This window comes from Homalodisca vitripennis, chromosome X (genome assembly GCF_021130785.1).
Source record: "Homalodisca vitripennis isolate AUS2020 chromosome X, UT_GWSS_2.1, whole genome shotgun sequence".
In the NCBI taxonomy this organism is placed as follows: domain Eukaryota; kingdom Metazoa; phylum Arthropoda; class Insecta; order Hemiptera; family Cicadellidae; genus Homalodisca; species Homalodisca vitripennis.
Window position 1 is genome coordinate 86,073,246 of NC_060215.1, and position 20,564 is coordinate 86,093,809.

A 20,564-nucleotide genomic window follows, 5' to 3' on the forward strand; every position below is an offset into this window, starting at 1 on the left:
CAAAATTGAAATTAATGCAGTTTTTATTAATGAATCAAGGTTGAAACAAAAACTAAAATTTACTAATAAAATGTAGATGATGATAAAATTTACTATAATCATTTTAATACCTTGATAAAATATTTTATAAACCTTGATTTTATTTAACCATTTTATATTGTTCATAATATTAAAAGTAAAACAAAAGCACTTGTGTTATAAAAGAATTAGACAATAGTACATTTTTTTTATTATTGATTACTTTTTAACTGTATCAATAATGTTTTTATTAATATTATATATGATGCAATTACTGTTCTTAACGAATATGTAAATAAAGGCTAAGGTGACTATTGGTGAATATGATAATAACAAATTCATGTATATTAAACTAATACGTCCTAATATTACAAATAATAAGACAATAATGAACTTTCAGGCACATAGTGATTAAGAACATGTGGGAGAATTCTATACAGTCTAAGCACTATACAGATCTATACCTGTACAATACTTGGGTCACAAACTGGTAAAAACCTGTAAGAAATGTATTAAAATTTCTAAGATGTATGTAATGTTGTTGTTAGAATTATTTTTTCTTTTTGGGTTTGTCCTTTGGTTTTTTCTTCTTATCTACTTTGAAGGGACCTAAATGTCGTCTCACCATTGTTCCCCGCCACCATGCTTGAATCTTAGTCGCCATTTCACTGATGTGTAGTTGCATTTCTTGTTTGTGCTCTCTAGCCATTCTTTCTTCACAATATGATTTCATATCTTCTTGGTGTTTTTTGTACTGAAAAAAATGTTTACTCTAATCTTGGTTGGTAACAATGCTATTGGAATAAACTCATGTTTACAGCCCTTATATATTTTTATTTTCACCAAATATAACCAAATTATACAAAACGAGATGGACCACCATCAAAACACGGAAAAGTGAATGAGGTTGAAACATAGCAGAGTTAGTTTAAAACCTAACCTAGGTCCTTATTGGTCATATTAGATCAAAAGTCTAGCATAATAAGAAGGACATGATCAAAACCTAAGCCAAATTACTTTCTACCAACACTCCCTGTATCAGGACTCAGTGATATATGAAAAAAAAACAGTATGATGATCATGATTTGATGGGACTGTATCTAGACGTGAAACAACTTTTCATTAGTACTCACTGACTTATTTTTAATAGTTCAAGCTATTTGCTAAGTGGTCTACAAAGATATTTAAGTTAACCCAGCCAATTTAAACTACTTTATTTTCTTATACCTGAAGGTTAAATGATAATTGTAACTATAAATAACTATAGGTATTGCAATACTAAATTAATTTTGTTGTATTACTGAATTATTGATAATATACTATATTATTTATTATGATTGTATTATAAACATAAGTAACGGGGCGTTCAAAGGGTGGTGGCAATTGGGGCAAGCTGCCCAGGGTAATGTGCGGGTGTAAACTGAAGTAGAGAGTGACAGTTTTAGGACACAGAAAGTATGATAATAACAAAGCTCACTTGATGATGAGCATACGGACATGAAAACAATATTTTTAATAATTCACATAGATTCCTTAGAGAAGGTAACTCATTAAGTGAAATCAACTTGTTCACTTAATATTTACTTTGGGGGGGGGGGGACAAGGTTTTGCTTTTCTCAGGTGACATAAATTATAGGAACAGCCCTGTAAATAACTATAAATTAATAACTTTGTAATTATATTTCTCCTAATAATTTAAAATTGAAATCATAACATTATTTTTTAATTATTCCCTAAATTATAAATTGCAGATAGTGAAAAAATCTTAAAACATGCTATAAAGGACCAATAATAAATGCCATGATGAAAAAAATATGGCTGATATTACAATATACATCAAAAGTACATACCCTAGACATAGCGTATAGTGGAATATACATAAACATATGTTTTTATGGATAAATAACTAAATTGATCACCTAAGAGCATAGGAAGGCATGTCCTAGAAGTAATACAAAAAGAGAAATGCTGCCTTAACTGGCTGTTACAATCATAACACTAGTGCTCTGAACAATAAGTATGTTTTCTTGGTGTTTCTTTTTTACAAAAAAAAAACAAAAACAAAAACAAAAACAAAAAAAAACAAATTTACACACACACACACACACACACACACACGATTTTAGAATTTGTATAACACAATAACTTTATTACAATATTCTAATCTAGTGAATAAATAATCACTATTTATTTTAAATGTGTTTACTTCCTTAGTTAAAGAAACAAATTATTTAAACTGGTCTTGTCATTGGGAACACAAATACTCAAATAAATATCTATGTAACATTTAAGCATGTAAGTAAAAGAAAAAAAATATATACAAACCAATGCTGACAGGTTTTGAAGCTGATTGGATTGTTCACTACGAATCTGTTGTAGCTTGTTTAATCTTACATTCATCTCAGCCATTTCTGTCTTGCTGCGTTCTATCCAGTACTCCACCAGCCCCTTGAGATCCTGAACACATATCACTAACTAATTCATAGAATCAAGATTTCAGGTGATTAATTAAACAATAACAAATTAATCTTTTAAAACTTATAAAACTATAAACTTTCAGAAAGTCTTAAGAAATATTAAAGAGCATGTGAATTCTAATCTATGGGGATTATTCAGAAATTAAGGTCTGATTTCATAAAAAAATAAACTATCACCGATTTAGTAAAACAAATAATATTTTTTGTAGTTCTTTACATCTTGTTCTATTGTTCTACACAGTTCCTTTTTTCTACATTTATCATAATTTATTTAAGTTTTTGTATGCCAAAGTCTGCCATTTGTTAGGATAACCAGAATTTAACTGCTTCTTTTAACTCGTCATCTATGATGAGACTTGCTACCAAATCTTTAGGTACCGGTACCGGTAGCAGAAAATGTAGGAATAGGTAATGGAACATAGTTGAATTCTGCAAGCTGGCAGGCTCAAGAGACATTTTGTTGTGTGACTGAGAAGATATCTCTGAATTACAAGCAGATTATTGCCAAATACAGGGGCAAGAAACAGCACTTGTATAAATGAAGGTAAATGCTTTTCATTAAAAACGAAGGATACTGTAAAATAAATATATATGTGTTAATGTTTAGTTTGTAGTAAATACATCTATAGGCTTATTATAGAGTAATTGATGATAATTTCTTAAATACAAAATTCAAGGCAGTATTTAATTCACTGTGTAAGCATACACGTAACTATATTATTAAGAAAGCAGGTTTAACCGAATGAATATATAATAATGTTTTTAAGGACATAAAACCAATGGTTATAAATGTTTATGGAAATATTAAGATATTAATAAATACATTTGTTTATAATGCAAGTAATTATTTTAAAACTACTATCCTGTTTTTCATAGCTGTTATTACAAAATATATTTGGCATTTGGGTTTCAAACTCCAACCTGTTGTACACTCAACTGACTGGACGTCAATGTTTTATCCTTATTGTTATGTATACAGCATACAGGGTGATCAATTCAAGGACACCATCATTGGGGTCTCAGTAAGTATTAATTTAACAGCAAACTTTGAATTGGAATTGGGACCAATTTTACAAGATTAGTAAACTAATTTGAGCTTATAAATCATTTTTGTAACATATTTAATTAATTTTGACATATACATTCCCAGGACAAATTTACATTAGAAGTATTTCAAAATTTCATCCAAATAAACACTGATTTGCTAGTAAAACGTCCAAAAATAATAGTACTCCTGATTTAGCTAATATGAAGTATAAATTGATGTTGTACTTAGATATATATTAGGCTATAAAATGAATTCAACATACTATATAACTCTACATTAAGGGTAAGAACAAATTCAAGCAATAAATGAAAGGTGAAAATCATAAATTCTTTTGCAAAACATACTTTCAAAGACACTATGAAGTATCTAAAAATGAATTTAATAATTTTTGTCTTCAGTCAAGAAATAGCCAGGAATATCTACAAGCCTAATGAAACTATGTATTGTGTTCTAAATAAAAATAATAGTTCTTATCAAACTAATAAGCATAAAATTAATGTAATTTATAAATTAAGCCCTCTGATAGTGTGAATTTTCTTGTAATCTTTTGAAAAAACATTATTCAGAATATAATTACTATTCACTTATTGCATAAAAAATTATTTAAAAGAAAGTGGAATTCCAAGTGTACTAAAATTGTCTATGGTTGTATCTAGCTTTACTAAAGGGGAGAAAAATTCTCTAGCCAGTTATATGCCAATTTATTTGACCCCTATTTTCTCAAAGGTCTTAGAGACTGTAATTTACAATCAGGCATCTAGTTATTTAGATAATTTCAATATCATTTACAGCCAGCAATTAGGTTGTAGGAAATTTCATATGCCCCCACATATGACTACGGGCCCTGGTCCCAATACCAGTGATGGACCTCACCCCATTTTCGCGGTCTTGTGCTGAAGTATAATTGCATGGTTACTTTTTACCAATAAAATTATTATAATATAATTCAAACTAAAAATATAGTATAGTTATAAATATTTTACAAGTTCAATCATAATTTTAATAATAACACATAATTTTTATTTAAATGATAATGACATGTGTTTATTGTTTATATAACTCATTAGTGGACTAAAACAAATCTTTAGTTTAGTTACAATAGGTCACTCAATCATCTGCCATTAAACACAGGTTACATTACAATAACTCTATTGAATAATGGTTTTTCCCGCTTTCTTCTGACTAAAAAGGTCAATAACATCAGAAAGGCAATCATCTTAGCCAACTCATTCTCAATTGATAGAAGTGCTAAATAATTTAGTCGACTTTGGTCTGTTGTACTTTTCTGACAGGTTTTTAAGGAGTTGGCCAATCTACTAAGAGATCTTTCAGCCGTAGACACAGTTACTGGAATTGTACAAAAAGTCTTATTACAGTACACAGATTTACAAAAATCGTTTTAAGATTTTTCTCATAGATGGAATTGAGAAGTTTCATTGGGTCTTTCTCTGATTGGAGTACTGTACTGTGAACAGTCTTCATATTAAAAATTTTTTCAGCTAAGCTGTCTGACTCTATAAAGTCTGAAGGATACTTAGATACAAGATCACTTGTTTTTACTTTAAGTACATCATTTCTCAAGTCCATAAATGAAATAACTGGTGAAAGCAGTTCACATATTTGCTCACAACTTACAAACCTGGTTTTTAAATCAGCCATAATGAAATCCAAAACATAAAAACAGCACAAGATTTGAATGCATTGGATGCCTCTAGTTGAAGTTGTTCAGGTTCAGGCGTCTTTACATCGGGGTTTCTTTTAACAACAAATCTAGATGGAATGTCTACCTCTACAACTACTTTTGCTTCATTGAAGGAGGTTTCCCATGAATCTCGTAGGACCTGCATCTCATTCAGTAAATCTTTAATTAGTTGTTAATCAGTTTACATTGAAGAAGATAAATTTCTTTTGTATTATTATGTTTTTTTGAGTAATGAAAGCCAAGATCTTGAGCCAAAATGATGACATCAAGAGGCCTTTGAAAGATCCAAAGTAATTTTTAAGCCCTAAAACAGTATTTCTTGCTAATGGAGTTAATGTGGATACCTTATCATCCAGGAGCATGTCTAACACTTTGAGGATTAAAGGGTAGTGTTTCACAATTGAGTGCACAGCTTGTAGTCTTTTGTTCCAACGAGTTTCAGAACAGCTTTGTAAAGACAATGATACATGGTGTTTCAACAATTCCCAACGGCTAGGGCTGCTAGAGAATAAAGAGTAAAAACTTTCAATGTTTCCAAAAAATTTCATAACATCAGAATTCAGTTTAGCATCATTAACGCCAACTCTGTTGAGAGAATGTGCTCCACAGGGAGAAAAAATAGCAGACTTGTTTTTTTTTTTTCAAGTATTCTTGACTGAACACCACTAGTGTGACCCTGCACGTTGGACCCATTGTTCCCTGAGCATGACAAGTTAATGGTATTTGAAGAGATTTCAATGTGGACAGTATTTCATTGGTTATTGCCCCGCTTGTTTTCCCAGTAAGGTTCATGAATTCAATAAACCTTTCACAAACTTCGAATGAATTTTACTCTGGATTTTGAAATACATAGCAAAGAATTAGTACATTCTTCTCTTGATGAGAAATGTTAGGGGTTGTATCAACGATGATTCCATAGAAAACAGACTCTTTTCTTTGCTGTAAAATGGTTTTCAATATTTTTTCTCCACATAGAGAAATAAACTCATTTTGAGAGTACCAAAATAATTGGTGAGCTTGGCCTATCATACTCTTGTTCATAATTTGGTTTTCCCTACTTTTGCTAGATGTTCATGAGTTACCTGATCATACTTTCCAATCAGTTCCAATACTCCCAAAAGATTGCCATTATGCACATTTCCGATTTAAGTATTTTCTCCTTAAAACGCTAAACCTCTACTGCTTAAGAATAAAGTTGTGTACAGTATTCTTTGTAATACAGCTTTCCATTTTGTTGCTTCACATTTGATCATTAGTTGGAGGTTACTATATACACCATGACCTTTCAATGATGTCTGAAGAGTTTTCTATTCAAGGAAGTGTTTCCGATGCTCCAAGCTTTTTTTCGTGTACAACATGTAAAGTCTTTTGAAGGATATTATTAAAGGGGAAATCCCTTCTTTCGCCAGTTTACTTTGGTTTGATTGAAACATGCTGCATGGTAAACAATTAATAGTGCTTTTGAATTCACTTCACATTAACCATTCAGGTGTAAATTGGCTATATTTGTAATTTGAATTTAATTATTTATGTTTCAATAAACTTTGTTAAAGTGTCTCATGCCCGGACCCAGACCACCGCAAGCCCGGGCCCTGGGGTCAGAGGTCCACCCAGCTCCACCCATGTGACGGCCATGATTCACAGTAGATGTCATGAAATCCTTTGTTAGGGGAAGGTCATTCAGGCTTTTGCATCTAAGGGCTTTGAACAGGCAAAATGTTGCAAAGCCATAAGTTGGCTTATAATGGCTTTAATGCAGTGAATGCAAATCTATGAATAATTTGAATAATCTTTTGAAAATTCTAAGCAAATTGTATTTTTAGGTGAAGAAAAGTCAGTTATACCATATATCAAATATGGGGTATCGCAGGGTTTTGTATTGGGGCCGTTGTTATTTAATTTTATGGTTAATGATCTACCATTAGTTTTAAGTAGTCACACAATACTTTATGCAGACAGCACAACTTTTTACAATAGTAAATTTTCAAACTCTCCAACATTTGACACACGTAACTCTGTTGATGTTATCAACTTGGTTTAGGACAAATGGGTTCTTATTGGATGAAAGTAAAACCTAAGAGATATATTTTAACTTCAGAGATTTCCTGGAACAAGTCAGTGTAGAAAGTTTTTGGGTGTTAATATTGACCAAAAACTTCCTTGGGAACCTCATATAGCATACATTTCAGCCAAAATGTCTCAAGTTATACAGGGTGGTGCATATGTCAGTTTCCCCAGAAGAGAAATTTAATGGCATTATAGGTTAATTGAATAAAACACTTTTAGGCAAGAAAACAAATTCATTATATGAAATTACTTACAAATTACCATACAATGTTATAGCAGTTGTTCAAAATGTCCACCTTGATTTTGTATACACTTCATACGTCTGAGAAAAGAATCACAACAGTAGCATAGCCAGAAATTTCGTTCGGGGGGGGTCCGAAACCGGGATCCGGGGGACGTTTTGTGTGTTATTTGCCAATGAGTTCACTGGTAAAAGGTAAAAATATGGAGCTTTAGTAATTATGCCTTATAGAAAGTGGAAAGATGTAATAGGCAAATTCAACTCTCACAGCAACTCTAGTACCACAAATTTTCTTGTATAGCTACAGAAACTTTACGAAGTTCGATTCTGGCAGAGTAGAAGGCACCAATGTGATGTTGCATTCACTGGATAAGAAAGAAGAAGAACAAAACAGAGCTTCACTCAAGTGTATAATTGATACAACTATATTCTGTGGAGAAAATGAAATACCCCTTCGGGGACATTGGGCCACTGACGGCCGAAAACCCTTTAGAAAAGGTGGGCAATTTTCAAGCGTTGCTCGGGTACAGATCAAAATTAAGTGTCGGAAAATGCACCGGAAAACTCTACTGATTAGAAGTTTGGCTGCTTTGGATTTCACTGATAGAGGTATTTATGAATGAGTTATAATGACAATTTTTTGTATCATTACACTGTAGACGAGTACATAATTATCGGAAAAAAATCAAAAAAATCACTTTTGGTCGGAAATAAAATAAACATGAAAAACTCTAATGATTAGAACTTCAACTACTTCGGACTTCATTTATTGAGGTAAACGTGGTATTTTTGATTGAGTTTGGGCGACGATTTTTTGTTATTATTAAACTGTATTCGACTAACTATATATATATATCGAGAAAAAAATCACTTCCGGTCGGTAAATACCAAAGAAAAGCTCTCTACAGATTCAAGTTTTAACGATTTTGGATTTCACTGATTGAGTGGTTGAGGTAAAAGTAGTACTTATAATTATGTTACGACATTGATTTTAGGTATTATATAATAAATATAATATATTTACCAAGAAAGAAAAACAAAAATGATCACTTCCGATCGGAATATACTAAGGTAAATGAAATAATACCTCAGTCAGTGAAATCCAAAGTAGTCGGAACTTCTTATCACTTCTCATTATCCGATCGGAAGTGATTTTTTCAATATTTCTTCGATAATTATGTAGTTATTAGTCGGTATTCAATTGATACCCAAAATCAATGTTCTAACATAATTCTAAGTACCACTTTTATCTCAACGACTCAACCAGTGAAAACCAAAATCGTCAAAACTTGAATCTGTAGAGAGCTTTTCTTCTGTATTTTCCGACCAGAAATGATTTTATTGTTTTGTTTCTCGATAATTATATATGTATTAGTCGCGTTGAATTAATACCTAAAATCAACGTCCTAACATAATTCTAAGTACCACTCAACCAGTGAAATCCAAAATCGTCAAAACTTGAATCTGTAGAGAGTTTTTCTTCAGTATTTTCGGTCCGGAAGTGATTTTATCGTTTTGTTTCTCGATAATTATATATGTATTAGTCGGCGTTGAATTAATACCTAAAATCAACGTCCTAACATAATTCTAAGTACCACTTTTACCTCAACCACTCAACCAGTGAAATCCAAAATCATCAAAACTTGAATCTGTAGAGAGCTTTTATTCGGTATTTACCGACCGGAAGTGATTTTTTTTCTCGATAATTATATAGGTACAGTGTACAGTTTAATGGTAACAAAAATCGTCGTCCTAACTCAACCGAAAACACCATGTTTACTCAATCACTGAAGTCCAAATTAGTTGAAGTTCTAATCAGTAGAGTTTTTCAAGTGTATTTTCCGACCAAAACTGATTTTTTTATTTTGTTTGATAATTATTTACACGTCTACAGTTTAATGACACCTAAAATCAACGTCATAACTTAATTCTAATCGGTTATTTTACGTCCCCAAGACGAATTTGAATGAAGTGGTCGCTAATTTAAACTGTTCGCCGTGTTACGGTTCAGGTTACTTTGCCACGTCACGTGACCGCGCCCTATAGAAATACCGTGATTACACTACACTATCCGAAAAGCCGAGCCCAAAAGTATCGTTTGATACTTTATGATTTAAACGAAAGGACAATTATATTTTTATGCTCCATGCTTCATTTTTTGTCTTATAATTTCCGGGGGGGTCCGGACCCCCTGGACCCCCCCCTTCGCTACGCCACTGAATCACAAAGTTTTAGCAATAGAGGTTTATCGTTATTAACAAGTTCAAATGCATTTCTAATTAGGTTTCTGGGTTCCTTTTTAATACCCCACAGTGAAAAATCACATGGGGTCAGGTCTGGCGAGCGTGCTGGCCGACCTATTGTACCATGGTGACCAATCTATGTTATTTAAAAAAACCCCAAACTTAGATACCGAAAAGTGCTGGGGCACCATCTTGTTGCCAGATGAGCGAATGAATACTGAAAACAGGATTGTTTCTGAGCTCGGGAACTACTACTTATTGCAGCAACCGTAAGTAACTTTCTGAGTTAACATATCCTTGAAGAAAGTAAGGACCAATCAGTGCAGTACTCAAAATACCTCCTTATACCACAACACCAGGCACATTGAGTTCTGCTTTGATTATGTTATGAGGATTTACATCTGACCAGAACACGCAGTTATGATAATTAATGCGGCTATTTAGTTTGAAACATGCCTCATCACACCACAAAATTGATCACAAGAAATGTGGATCAGTCTCTGAGCGGATAATTATTGTTTCACAGAATTCCAATCGCCTATCGGAATCATCTTCGTGAAGCGCTTGGAGTAAAGATGGACGGTATGGCTTAAATTTTAATTGCTTTACCATTCTTTGCAAGCTTCTTCTTGATATTCCTAGTCCAGCAGATGCCTTACAAATTAATTTACTGGGACTAGCTGCAAAAGCTTGAGCAACTGTCTGCAGGTTTTCTTCGTTGCAAATTGATCGTGGACACTTTGGGGCATTTAAAATGCTTCCTATGTTTTCAAATTTATTATTTAACTTCCAAATGTCATGTGGGTATAGTGACACCTGGATGGTTACCACTAAATTCTTCAATTATTATAGCAGTATTTTTATTATGCTTCGACCACAACTGAAGAATGTAAACTCTTTGTTGGGTTGTAAACATTTTAAAAACACACTCAAACAAATAACAGATGCCAAGAGCATCACTTTACACTAGCCACTGAAACAGACAACAATGAACTTACTCCATGATGCTGCCAACTTAACATTGTTACCAACCTACCAAAACAAAATATCCCAATTTATGGGGAAACTGACATTTACTCAGAAATTCAAAAACTGTGTACCAACTAACTACACAAGATCTGCTTAATTTGCTTTCTTTCAAAGCATTATCACTTTTGGTATCTTACTCTGGGATAACAATAATCAAAATAATAGGATGTTGCTATTAATATTGGTACTACTGATAAAAAATTGTTAGGATAATAACAAATTGTCACAAATTGGATTTTTGCAAACCTTATTTTTTACAATGTTTAACAATATTTATACTATTCAAAGTCAATAGTCATGTACTACTATTTACAAAAAGTAATTTAACCACTCATCAATTAAGACAGGTTATTGACAATTATAATACAAGAAATAATAAATGTATCAATATATCTTTTTGTACACTGCTGAAATTTCAATAAAAGTTATAAACAAAACAAAAATGTACAACAAACTCCCTTTAGAAATAGTAGAACTGCCTATAGTTTTATTTAAGATTGATAAGTTGTAAGGAATTTTGGTAAATTTACTATTTTATTCTATTAAGGAATCTTTCATTTTCATTTATTTATCTCATTTACATATAATACAAATATAGTGATAATAATATACACGAGAAGGTACCCACATAAGTTAAGTCCTTGGATTAAGTTAAGTCAAAACTTGATGCAAGCTCAGATTCAGATGCAAGATCCAATCTTTTGAATCCAAGGAACTTTCAATTTGATATTTTATAAAGTGTTTGTTATTTAAGATTAAATTATAGATTGATCTGTTGCTACAGTTACTCTAGATTGTTCTGCCTGTGTTTTTTAGAGTTTATTTGGAATTTCTGGATTTTATTATATGTTTTTAATATAATTTAATGTAATAGATTTGGTTTTGTCTATTACTTGGATTTAAAGCTCAATGACTAAAAACTTCTTATCTGTTATTTAATTGTTTATGCTTATTACAATTACGTAGTTAATTTTTTTTTAATTCTATCCTATATGGTGGTCAACTTTGAAATTTTTTATGGAAACCACTATTTTTTGGGAGATTTGGGGTTTATATGGAATTCTAACACTTGTTAATCCAACGTCAAATTCAATTCCCTTTTACCAATAATAATAAAAACTGAATTAAACTATAAATAAACCTATTTATTGAAAACTTGTCATAGTAAGTAAATTACATGTATAATACAATCTAGGTAGTTGAGTATTTCAACGTGAACTCTATCTTGAAGGTCACATGCCACTATGTTGAAATCAATGTTTTGGGCTAGAGAGTGTTCATGGTCCCTTAGCCACAGAGATACCTGGCCCAGTTTGGCACCAATACGCTGCTCGGTAAAGCCCAGTGACACTTGTTTGTGATACTGTAGGTCCAGCAAATCATCCTAAAAATAAAACAGATATCCTTTTATTATTTTATTTGATTTAATTTATTATGGCAGTTAATAAATATAACTTTAAATTGTCACACAGCTATGAGAAGAATATTTAATTGTATGTCACCTCATATAAAATAGTTTTAGCAATATCTGTGTATTTTACAAAAATTAGTTCCACTTCTTGTTTATCATATAAAAATTATATTTTTTAAGATAAATAACAAGTAAACTTATCCTTAATTATGGTGCCTAATATAACAATGCAGACTGTAATTCCTTTGTATTAAAACCTGATTTTGAACCATCTTTAAAATTAAAAGATAAATGGTTTTCCTTTTTTAATCATTCCCTCATAGCAAATGGATAAATACACTGTGGTAGAACTGTGTCAAAACACTACTTATGGATGTATATTTTTGTTGCAGAATGAATATTTATACGGGTAGTTCACAAAAAGTCTGACAAGATTATTCTATGGTTACTCCTAGAGCATTGTATTAATTTCACCAACTTTGTTTGCTTGTGTCATCAGAGGGGAGGAGGACTACCGCAGTGTCTAATCTGGAGTAAGCAGGAACAGTAAGACCATGTAAGGAGTGGTAGTGGACACATTAAACGTTTGGCACTTGACTGTGGTATTATTGTAAATAATCTCCTGAAATAAACTGTGTAACATAACTATAACAAATCATTTTCATAAACAAGTCTACAAACAATAACCTCTGTCAACCAATAGAAAACAAACACATACGGAGATGAAAGTAGTTAAACGTAGTAAAAGTCATATTTGATAAGTAAGCCAATCTTAGAAAACATTGAAAACAAAATACATCCGTTTTAGCTCTTTACATTGAGCAAAGTGTCTCAAATTCACACAAAATTACCATACACAGGTTTTTAAAACTTCTTTATAAATCTTTCCAATGGCTTACAAACATGTTTTATATACCAACATTTTCACAATAAAATAGATGTTTTTAAAATAATATTAAAAATGTTTTTTCCTTATTTGAGTTTGAACCCCCTAAACCGGCCAGTTGACATACATTTTTAAATGTCTGTGCATTTTGACGTTATGAGCACACTTTTTAATTTTTTATCCTGTAAAGTTAATATTATTGAATAGACAATAGGCAATATATCTGTATTTGTACATTGTTTGAGAACCACAATGGCGGCAAAATGTTATAGAATTGAGGCAAGATAATTACAGGTCAAATTCAGCAAGATGTTCAAGCCTCCAAATGAAATAACGATTTATTTTTCAGTAAATATTTACAATGGAATTATAAAATACTTATTTGAAAATACTAAACCATTTTTAACCAATTGCGATGGTTTAGATATAAAAAATGCATAGCATAGTCTACCTTACCCTAACATAAGAATAAAGAGAGTGATGAGCCTGTGCAGCTTCTTAACCAGAACAGCTGTTCATCTCCCAAGCCAACAAACAACTACAGAATGATATGTATTACATCATTAAACAAAAGGAAAAAAATTAATTCACAATAAATAAATATGGGTGTGACATAAAAAGTCACAAATAAAACTCCACATAGACAACTAAAACTGTATAAAACTAATATTTAACAAATGTTATAAAAATAAATACTAATTTAACAGCAATAAATAAACTAATATATTTGAACAAATATCTGAAAAATAAATAATAACAAGAACAACTCCCCTAAATCATATTATGCATACTTCTAATAGTACTCAACATAACTTAAAATTAATGACAATAGTAATAACCTAATATTTCAAACTCATTAAAAATCAATAAATATACTAAATAAAGTACCTCAGGATATGCATAAATTGTGATGTGTCCTCAAAATTAAAAAGTCACTGCTTTAATTTATTTTTATACTTAGTGATCTTATACAATTTAAAGTCGGCTGGTATTTCATTAAACATTTTTGTACCTAAAAACATAAAAGATCTTGTAGTAAAGGATTTGAAAACTTTTGGTTTTCTTAGTAAATTAGCTTGATTTACTGTGTGTGTTATGACTGTGCATTATAAACTTTTTTTCATTATTACCACTACGAATAAAGAAAATTTGGAGAACTTTGAAGACATGCAAATGCTGCAAAGGCAATATATTGAGTTGTTTAAACAGATTAAAAGACAATTCCCTTTTCTTTTTTTATAATATAATCCCAATATAATGATTCTGCACTGTTCTTATTTTTATTATTACATTTTTTAAAGTTCCTCCCCAACAATGAATTTCATATTGTAATTTAAAGTTCATGAGAATAGAATAAAGTAAAAAAAGTAAATAATAAAAGCCTTTGTTCACACATATTTCTAAAAAAAATAACACATTTTATTTTTCAAACCCCATCAATTAAAAAAAGTGTTTCGTTTACACTATTACATAATCTCTGGCTATCTATATTCCAAAACAAAAAAGCAATATCATCAGTGAACACGGTTACTCTTCCTTCGAATTAGACTTCCAAAAGATCATCAATAAATATTAAAAATAAAGTAGCTGACAAAACGAATACTTGTAGTACATCTTTTTTTATACTTTCCGGTTTGCTTAAGCATCCCCTACACTTAACAATTTGTTATTGGATGTTGTGAGCTCAATGAGACCGACTTCATTGTGAAGCACTCTACAATAGCCTACACTCTAAGCAATTTTCTTATCATTGATAGTAGCATTCTTTTGTCTCTAATACAATTTACCAACTGTCCAAGAGACAAAAACTCTCAAGTGTTGCAGTGGGGAGTTGATGGCTACATGGCTAGATGTGAAGAATAATAACTCTAAGACAAATTCTCAGGTGAATACAATGCCAAGTATAAAGACTAGTAACTACTTTGGAGTCCTCTCAGGTTTCAAAAGAAGAGGAAACCCATCTTGACATAAACAAGCGAATTTATATAACCACAGAAATTATCAACCTCCTGGTGGAAAACTTCAAAAACACTTACCTAAACAATCCAAAGTACTTATGTTAGCAGACAGCCATGGAAGATGATGTTCACATATCCTTCAGAACATCTTGGGAATAAGTTCACTGTAGAGACAATATTCAAGCCAAACGCAAAACGCATCACTGAGTGCTGTTGTACTAAATGTGAGCAATTTGACAAAGGACATTAAGGATAGGGATTGTGTTGTCATTGTCGGTGGAACTAATGCAGAACAAGTAATAAAAGAAAAGGAAAGTCTGCAAACAAAGCTTATGGAAATTATAAATCCTTTAGTACAGAAAACCAATGTCATTGTACCTAGTATTCCTCATTACTATGACAATCCAGTCCTTAATCTGAAGATATACAAAACAAATAATTGGAGGAATGAATGTTTACTGAAGTTGACAAAACTGCAAACTGAACAATGGTAGATGTTTAAAAATTAGAAGGCAACACTTTTTTTCAAAATCCAATATTTTGTGCTTAAAAATAAACCGTGAACTTATTTGAACTTTTGTTTACAGTTGAAATAAAAAAAACAAGACCATATATAAAATATGAAAATGTAAGTAGTGTATATCCTGATTCATCTTCAACATGGGCTCTTTACCGTCCCATAGGTCTCACAAAAAGAATAGAATTTTTCTATCTACTTTTTACAAAAAAGCCGAACTTGCTTGATTCAAGAATGGGTCCTAAGAGTTAGTTCATTTATAGTTCACTTGCACATATATTAGTCTCCTCTGAATAAATTTTCCCTATTTTAGTTAATACACTAAAAAGATATTTTCCCCTTTTTAAGAATATAATTGTAAAATAAACAAAACAACTGTCTCCAACAGTAATAGCTACTGAGCTTGGGTCACAGTTTTTAGTGGCTATTAATATTCATACAAATCTAAAAATGAATGCAATAGTAGAAAGTGTGGAATATGCAGAATAAAATGATATAACTTATAATCTGATCCAGCAAGAATTATTGGATTATGACATAGAGTAGATGATGTTTAACGTGTTGCAGATTAAAATTCAGCCAGTACACAAAAGAGTAAAATGCATTGCAAATTATGACTTTTCCAGTTCAAGGGTTAAGACTATAATAAGATGTTTTGTTTTATATGTTTTGTGTTTTGAAAATGTTTTTGTGTATTGTTTTGTTTTGTTATGCTTTGTTTCGTGTTTAAATGTTTTTGGGCCTACCAGCCCTTCTACAATCAATTCTTTTGTAACTTTTGGCCAATATTGTCTTGGGAATTTGATTCTATTGGAAACTCTAATGAGAATTTGATGTAGTTATTTGTAACTTTTGATTCTAGTGGGTCGGAAATAATGAAAATTAGATTTAAAACAGCCTTAGAATACTTCTTTAGGAAAGAATAAATACCGCCAGAAGAGGTGGAGTACTGTAGTGGAAATGGTCTTTCGCTACTGATGAGCTGTGATACTAATGCCCATAACACCGTATGGGGTAGTATTGACACCAACATGGAAGAAGAACAATTATTAGAGTTTTGTTTAAGATTCAACATATGAGTATTTAATGTGAGTTTTGAAACTACATTCATTACTAGATCTAGAAAGAAAGTTATTTATGTTATGCTTAGAATGCTATCCTGTCATCAATGATCAGGTCAGGAAATGGAAATTACCCGATGAACTACTACTTTCTGATTATAGGATTACAACTTTTAGCCTGAGGGGTCAACTTTAGCAAAGTATCCCCCATCATAATCCAAGGAAGATTAATTGGGTAAGAAACAGCATATGCTGTCTCCAAAATAAGAAGTCGGGCAGCAGGGCAGTTCCCTGGAGGATCAGTCACCTACCAGTTAGAATTCTTTCAAACATTGTTTCATAGGCAGCTGCACGAAAGTATTTCTGAAACTAAAAATCATTACAGAAATTGTGCCTTACATCCAAGGGATGATACTGCATGTAGACCAAGAAGTACTGCAACGAGGATCGAACAAGCAAAGTTATGATACCAGACACTTTCAGATACCAGCTGCCTCTCCACCACAGCTCATTGTATAAGAAGAAACCCTCATATAGTTGGTAAGATCACAACCTACTTCCAGAGAGAATCTGAAGCAAAGGTGGGAAAAGTCTGAAGACTGCCCTTAAGTGAATGACTCGTACACCATCGATTGTACTCACTGCACAAATTCAACTGATGGAGGGATACTTACACTTAAACACAGCAAACTTAAAACAATTTAAATTATTATTTTCTTTTTTACAATGATAACATTACGATTTTCTACGTTTCTGTGATTGAAAGAATGTTTTTACTTTGATTTAAAAGTAATAAAAAATTGGCATTTAGAGGCTCTAAATTTTTTAGGGAAGTAATGTAGAGTTAATAAAATTAGTTTAAAAGTACCGTATCTAAAGACATCTTAAAGCCCTGAGCTCGGAAAATTTTTCGATGGGGTATGTAAGATTTGTATTTCTTTACAATTATAAATTGAAACAGAAATGGTAAGAATGCCCCTCCCTCATAAGAATACAGGCTGTATAAAGCTATTATGAAAAATACACACGCACGCACCCACCCATCACACAATTTTAAATCCTTTACAATTATAAATTGGAACAGAAATGGAGATACTACCCCTCCCTCATAAGAATACAGGCTGTATATAGCTATTGTGAAAAATACATATGTACGCACCCACCCACGTACGCACAACACACACATGCATATATATATATCTTTGGAAAATTGAATGTATTAATAAAGAAAAGTTGAAATTCCCAACTACCTGTAGTAGTTTATTACCTGTAGCATTGCCAACTGAACATCCTTTTGATTGACTTCTTCACAAGAATTCAGAGTAATTTCTTTGATCTTGCTCTGAAGAGCGGCAACCTCAGTGGAATATTTTAGAGTTTCCTCAACAAGCTTACTGCCTTCAGCCCTACACTCATGTTCTAATTGCAACATATCTTCAATTGAATGCATTGTCCCAGCACTCAAAACTTCAAGCCGTAACGCCTCCAACACACTTTCAGTGAAGTACCTGTGTACATGAAAGGCACATTTAAATTAAATGCTCAGTGGTATCTGATATGTCATATTGCCTTAGTGCTAATATTTGTAATTTTTCTTCTAGAGCTTGTCGTCTGAGCACTATCTCACCTTAATTTGATAGTAAAACTATTCTCATCAATGTATCTGTTACAGTGAATGCACATAAATACATATGAACATCTCTTTGATTGCTCAATTAAACAATATGATTTTGTTAGCTTGCATAGAAAATTAAAATTAGATGGAACATTATACATTTTTACAAAATTATAATGCTGTAATTGAGAATGTTTAACTCAATCACCCCCTTTTTAACCCAAGAAGTAATTCAAAACTGATCACAATATAATACACCGAAACACACATAATATATCCTTATCAGCAACAATAATATTAATTATTTGCTTGATTCAATGATTGAAAAGACAGTCACACATAATTCTCTTTATAGATTATTAACTAAAAAGATTGGTTTTTAAGATCAATGAATGCTAAATGAGTAATGAGAATTAGTTTACTATGAACGTTGTCACTTCTTCTGACTCACCGATTAAGGTTGAATCAAATCAGTTGAAAATAGTCTTTATTCATCATTATCACAGAATACATTGAATGGTGTCTAGTCTTAAAATAACAATAATCTTACATTACAGACCTAAAACCCAATTTCAATTGAAACACTATATTTATACTGTTATATAGAATATTCAAAGATCAATGAATGAGTAAAGGGTTTTATCTATTAAGTATTGTTGAACTTTACTTTTAAAGTTAGGGGAAGAAATTTATTATTTAATATTTCATTGTATTTTAAATAAAATAAAATTCCTGAATACTGAGTTTTAGGGGAAAATGCCAATTGGTGAAAAGGAGTTGCCAATTCATTCATTCACTTGACTGATACTATAACTTCATAAATGTACAATCTGTAGACTGTATAAATTTTAATTCTAAAAGCTTTTCTTAAACTAATATTATAGTTTTAAAATAGAGTATTATTCATATTGTTTTTTTTTCTGCAATTTTTATACTGCATTTATACTGACAACTTTGAGTAAAGATTTTTGGAAGTTATTGCACCATATAATGATACACCAAAATTAATTATGAAATGAATATAAGACAAATAAATAATTTTTATGTGGGCTATTAACATTACAAAGATGTCTAACTTTTCTTATAACAAATAAATCAGATGATTTTTTGATAGCACCTTGTTATATGGAGGTCCCAATTTAAGGTTTTGTTGACTACTAGTCCTAAAAAGTTGACTACAACTCCCATTTAGGAAATGTAAAATTTCCCAGAGAAAGTAAATTGCTCAGTTATGTACTTCCAATTTTCTGAAGAAATGTCATACAAATTATAGTATGACATTGTCCAAATTATAGTATTATTTTGAACAAAATATTGTGAGAAATGTATCATATTATTATTTAGCCTAATTTAAATTTCTTTTGTATAAACTACTTGAACACAGCTCCTTTTAGTCCTTTTTTAACTGCTGTTTTCAAAGGCTTTCTCGATGAACTCTCATTTTCGCCCTTGTGGACAGATACAAATTTCACAATGAAACATTTGGTTTTCTTTGAGTCCGAAATAATCAATGTTCCCACACTAAACTTCTTAGCTAACTGTTTACCTGTCACACCTTTGTATAACTGTTTAATGATTACAATTTTATCTGTCAACAATAAAACTAAGTGTTTCCCTTTAGAACTCATTGTGCTACACACTACTCAAAACACTCACTCAAATTGGATTATGAAAGACAAAACTAATCAGTAAGCACAAGTACAAGGGTGAAGACTCACTGACCGAAATCAGACATTTGCATGACTATAAGTTATCGCCAATGATACTACTGCACTAGTTTTGCTGTTAGATAGCGAACTGATGATTTTTACCTTAAACAAGTAAAAAATGAATCACAGAATATTGTTAAATAAATATTGAACTTTCATGTAGACTTTTTTATGTTAAACTTAATTTTGAAATTATAAACACAATACTGATTTATCAGCTGGTCATTGTAACTATCAATTATAAAAACTTAAAGCCCTAAAAGCAACAAGGTTGTCTTAACAATACTATTTTCAAGATTCAAGATCTTTATTCGTAAATGCAAAATACATTTTTACATTACACGTCAAAATACTAAAACTATATCTAACTTAACAAATCTCTTACACAGTAAAAACATTTATCAAGAAAGTGTGTCTTTAGTTTTTTTTAAAATAAACGTAGATTTTGCTCATTTTTAATATTCAATGGCAATGCATTGAAAGCTTTTGCACCCAAGTGGTATGGACCCCTCTCAAATGCACTAGTACTATGTGCAGCCACAGATATCAGCCCTCTTGATCTGGTCGGATACTGATGGTAGT

The 20,564-nt window shown here is 31.4% G+C and overlaps 1 protein-coding gene across 1 annotated transcript in view; it reads right to left on the reverse strand.

Annotated features, from left to right (window-relative positions):
• Positions 1-308: 308 nt before the first annotated feature.
• LOC124369304 (dynein regulatory complex protein 9-like) overlaps positions 309-20,564 on the reverse strand; it is a 34,048-nt gene continuing 13,792 nt past the window's right edge. Inside the window, exons 3-6 of the mRNA XM_046827241.1 lie at positions 17,926-18,166; positions 12,003-12,209; positions 2,344-2,475; positions 309-772 (exon numbers count right to left, since the gene is read on the reverse strand). Coding sequence (XP_046683197.1) covers positions 569-772; positions 2,344-2,475; positions 12,003-12,209; positions 17,926-18,166 — 784 coding nt within the window. The 3' untranslated portion in view covers positions 309-568. The remainder of the gene's footprint in view (positions 773-2,343; positions 2,476-12,002; positions 12,210-17,925; positions 18,167-20,564) is intronic.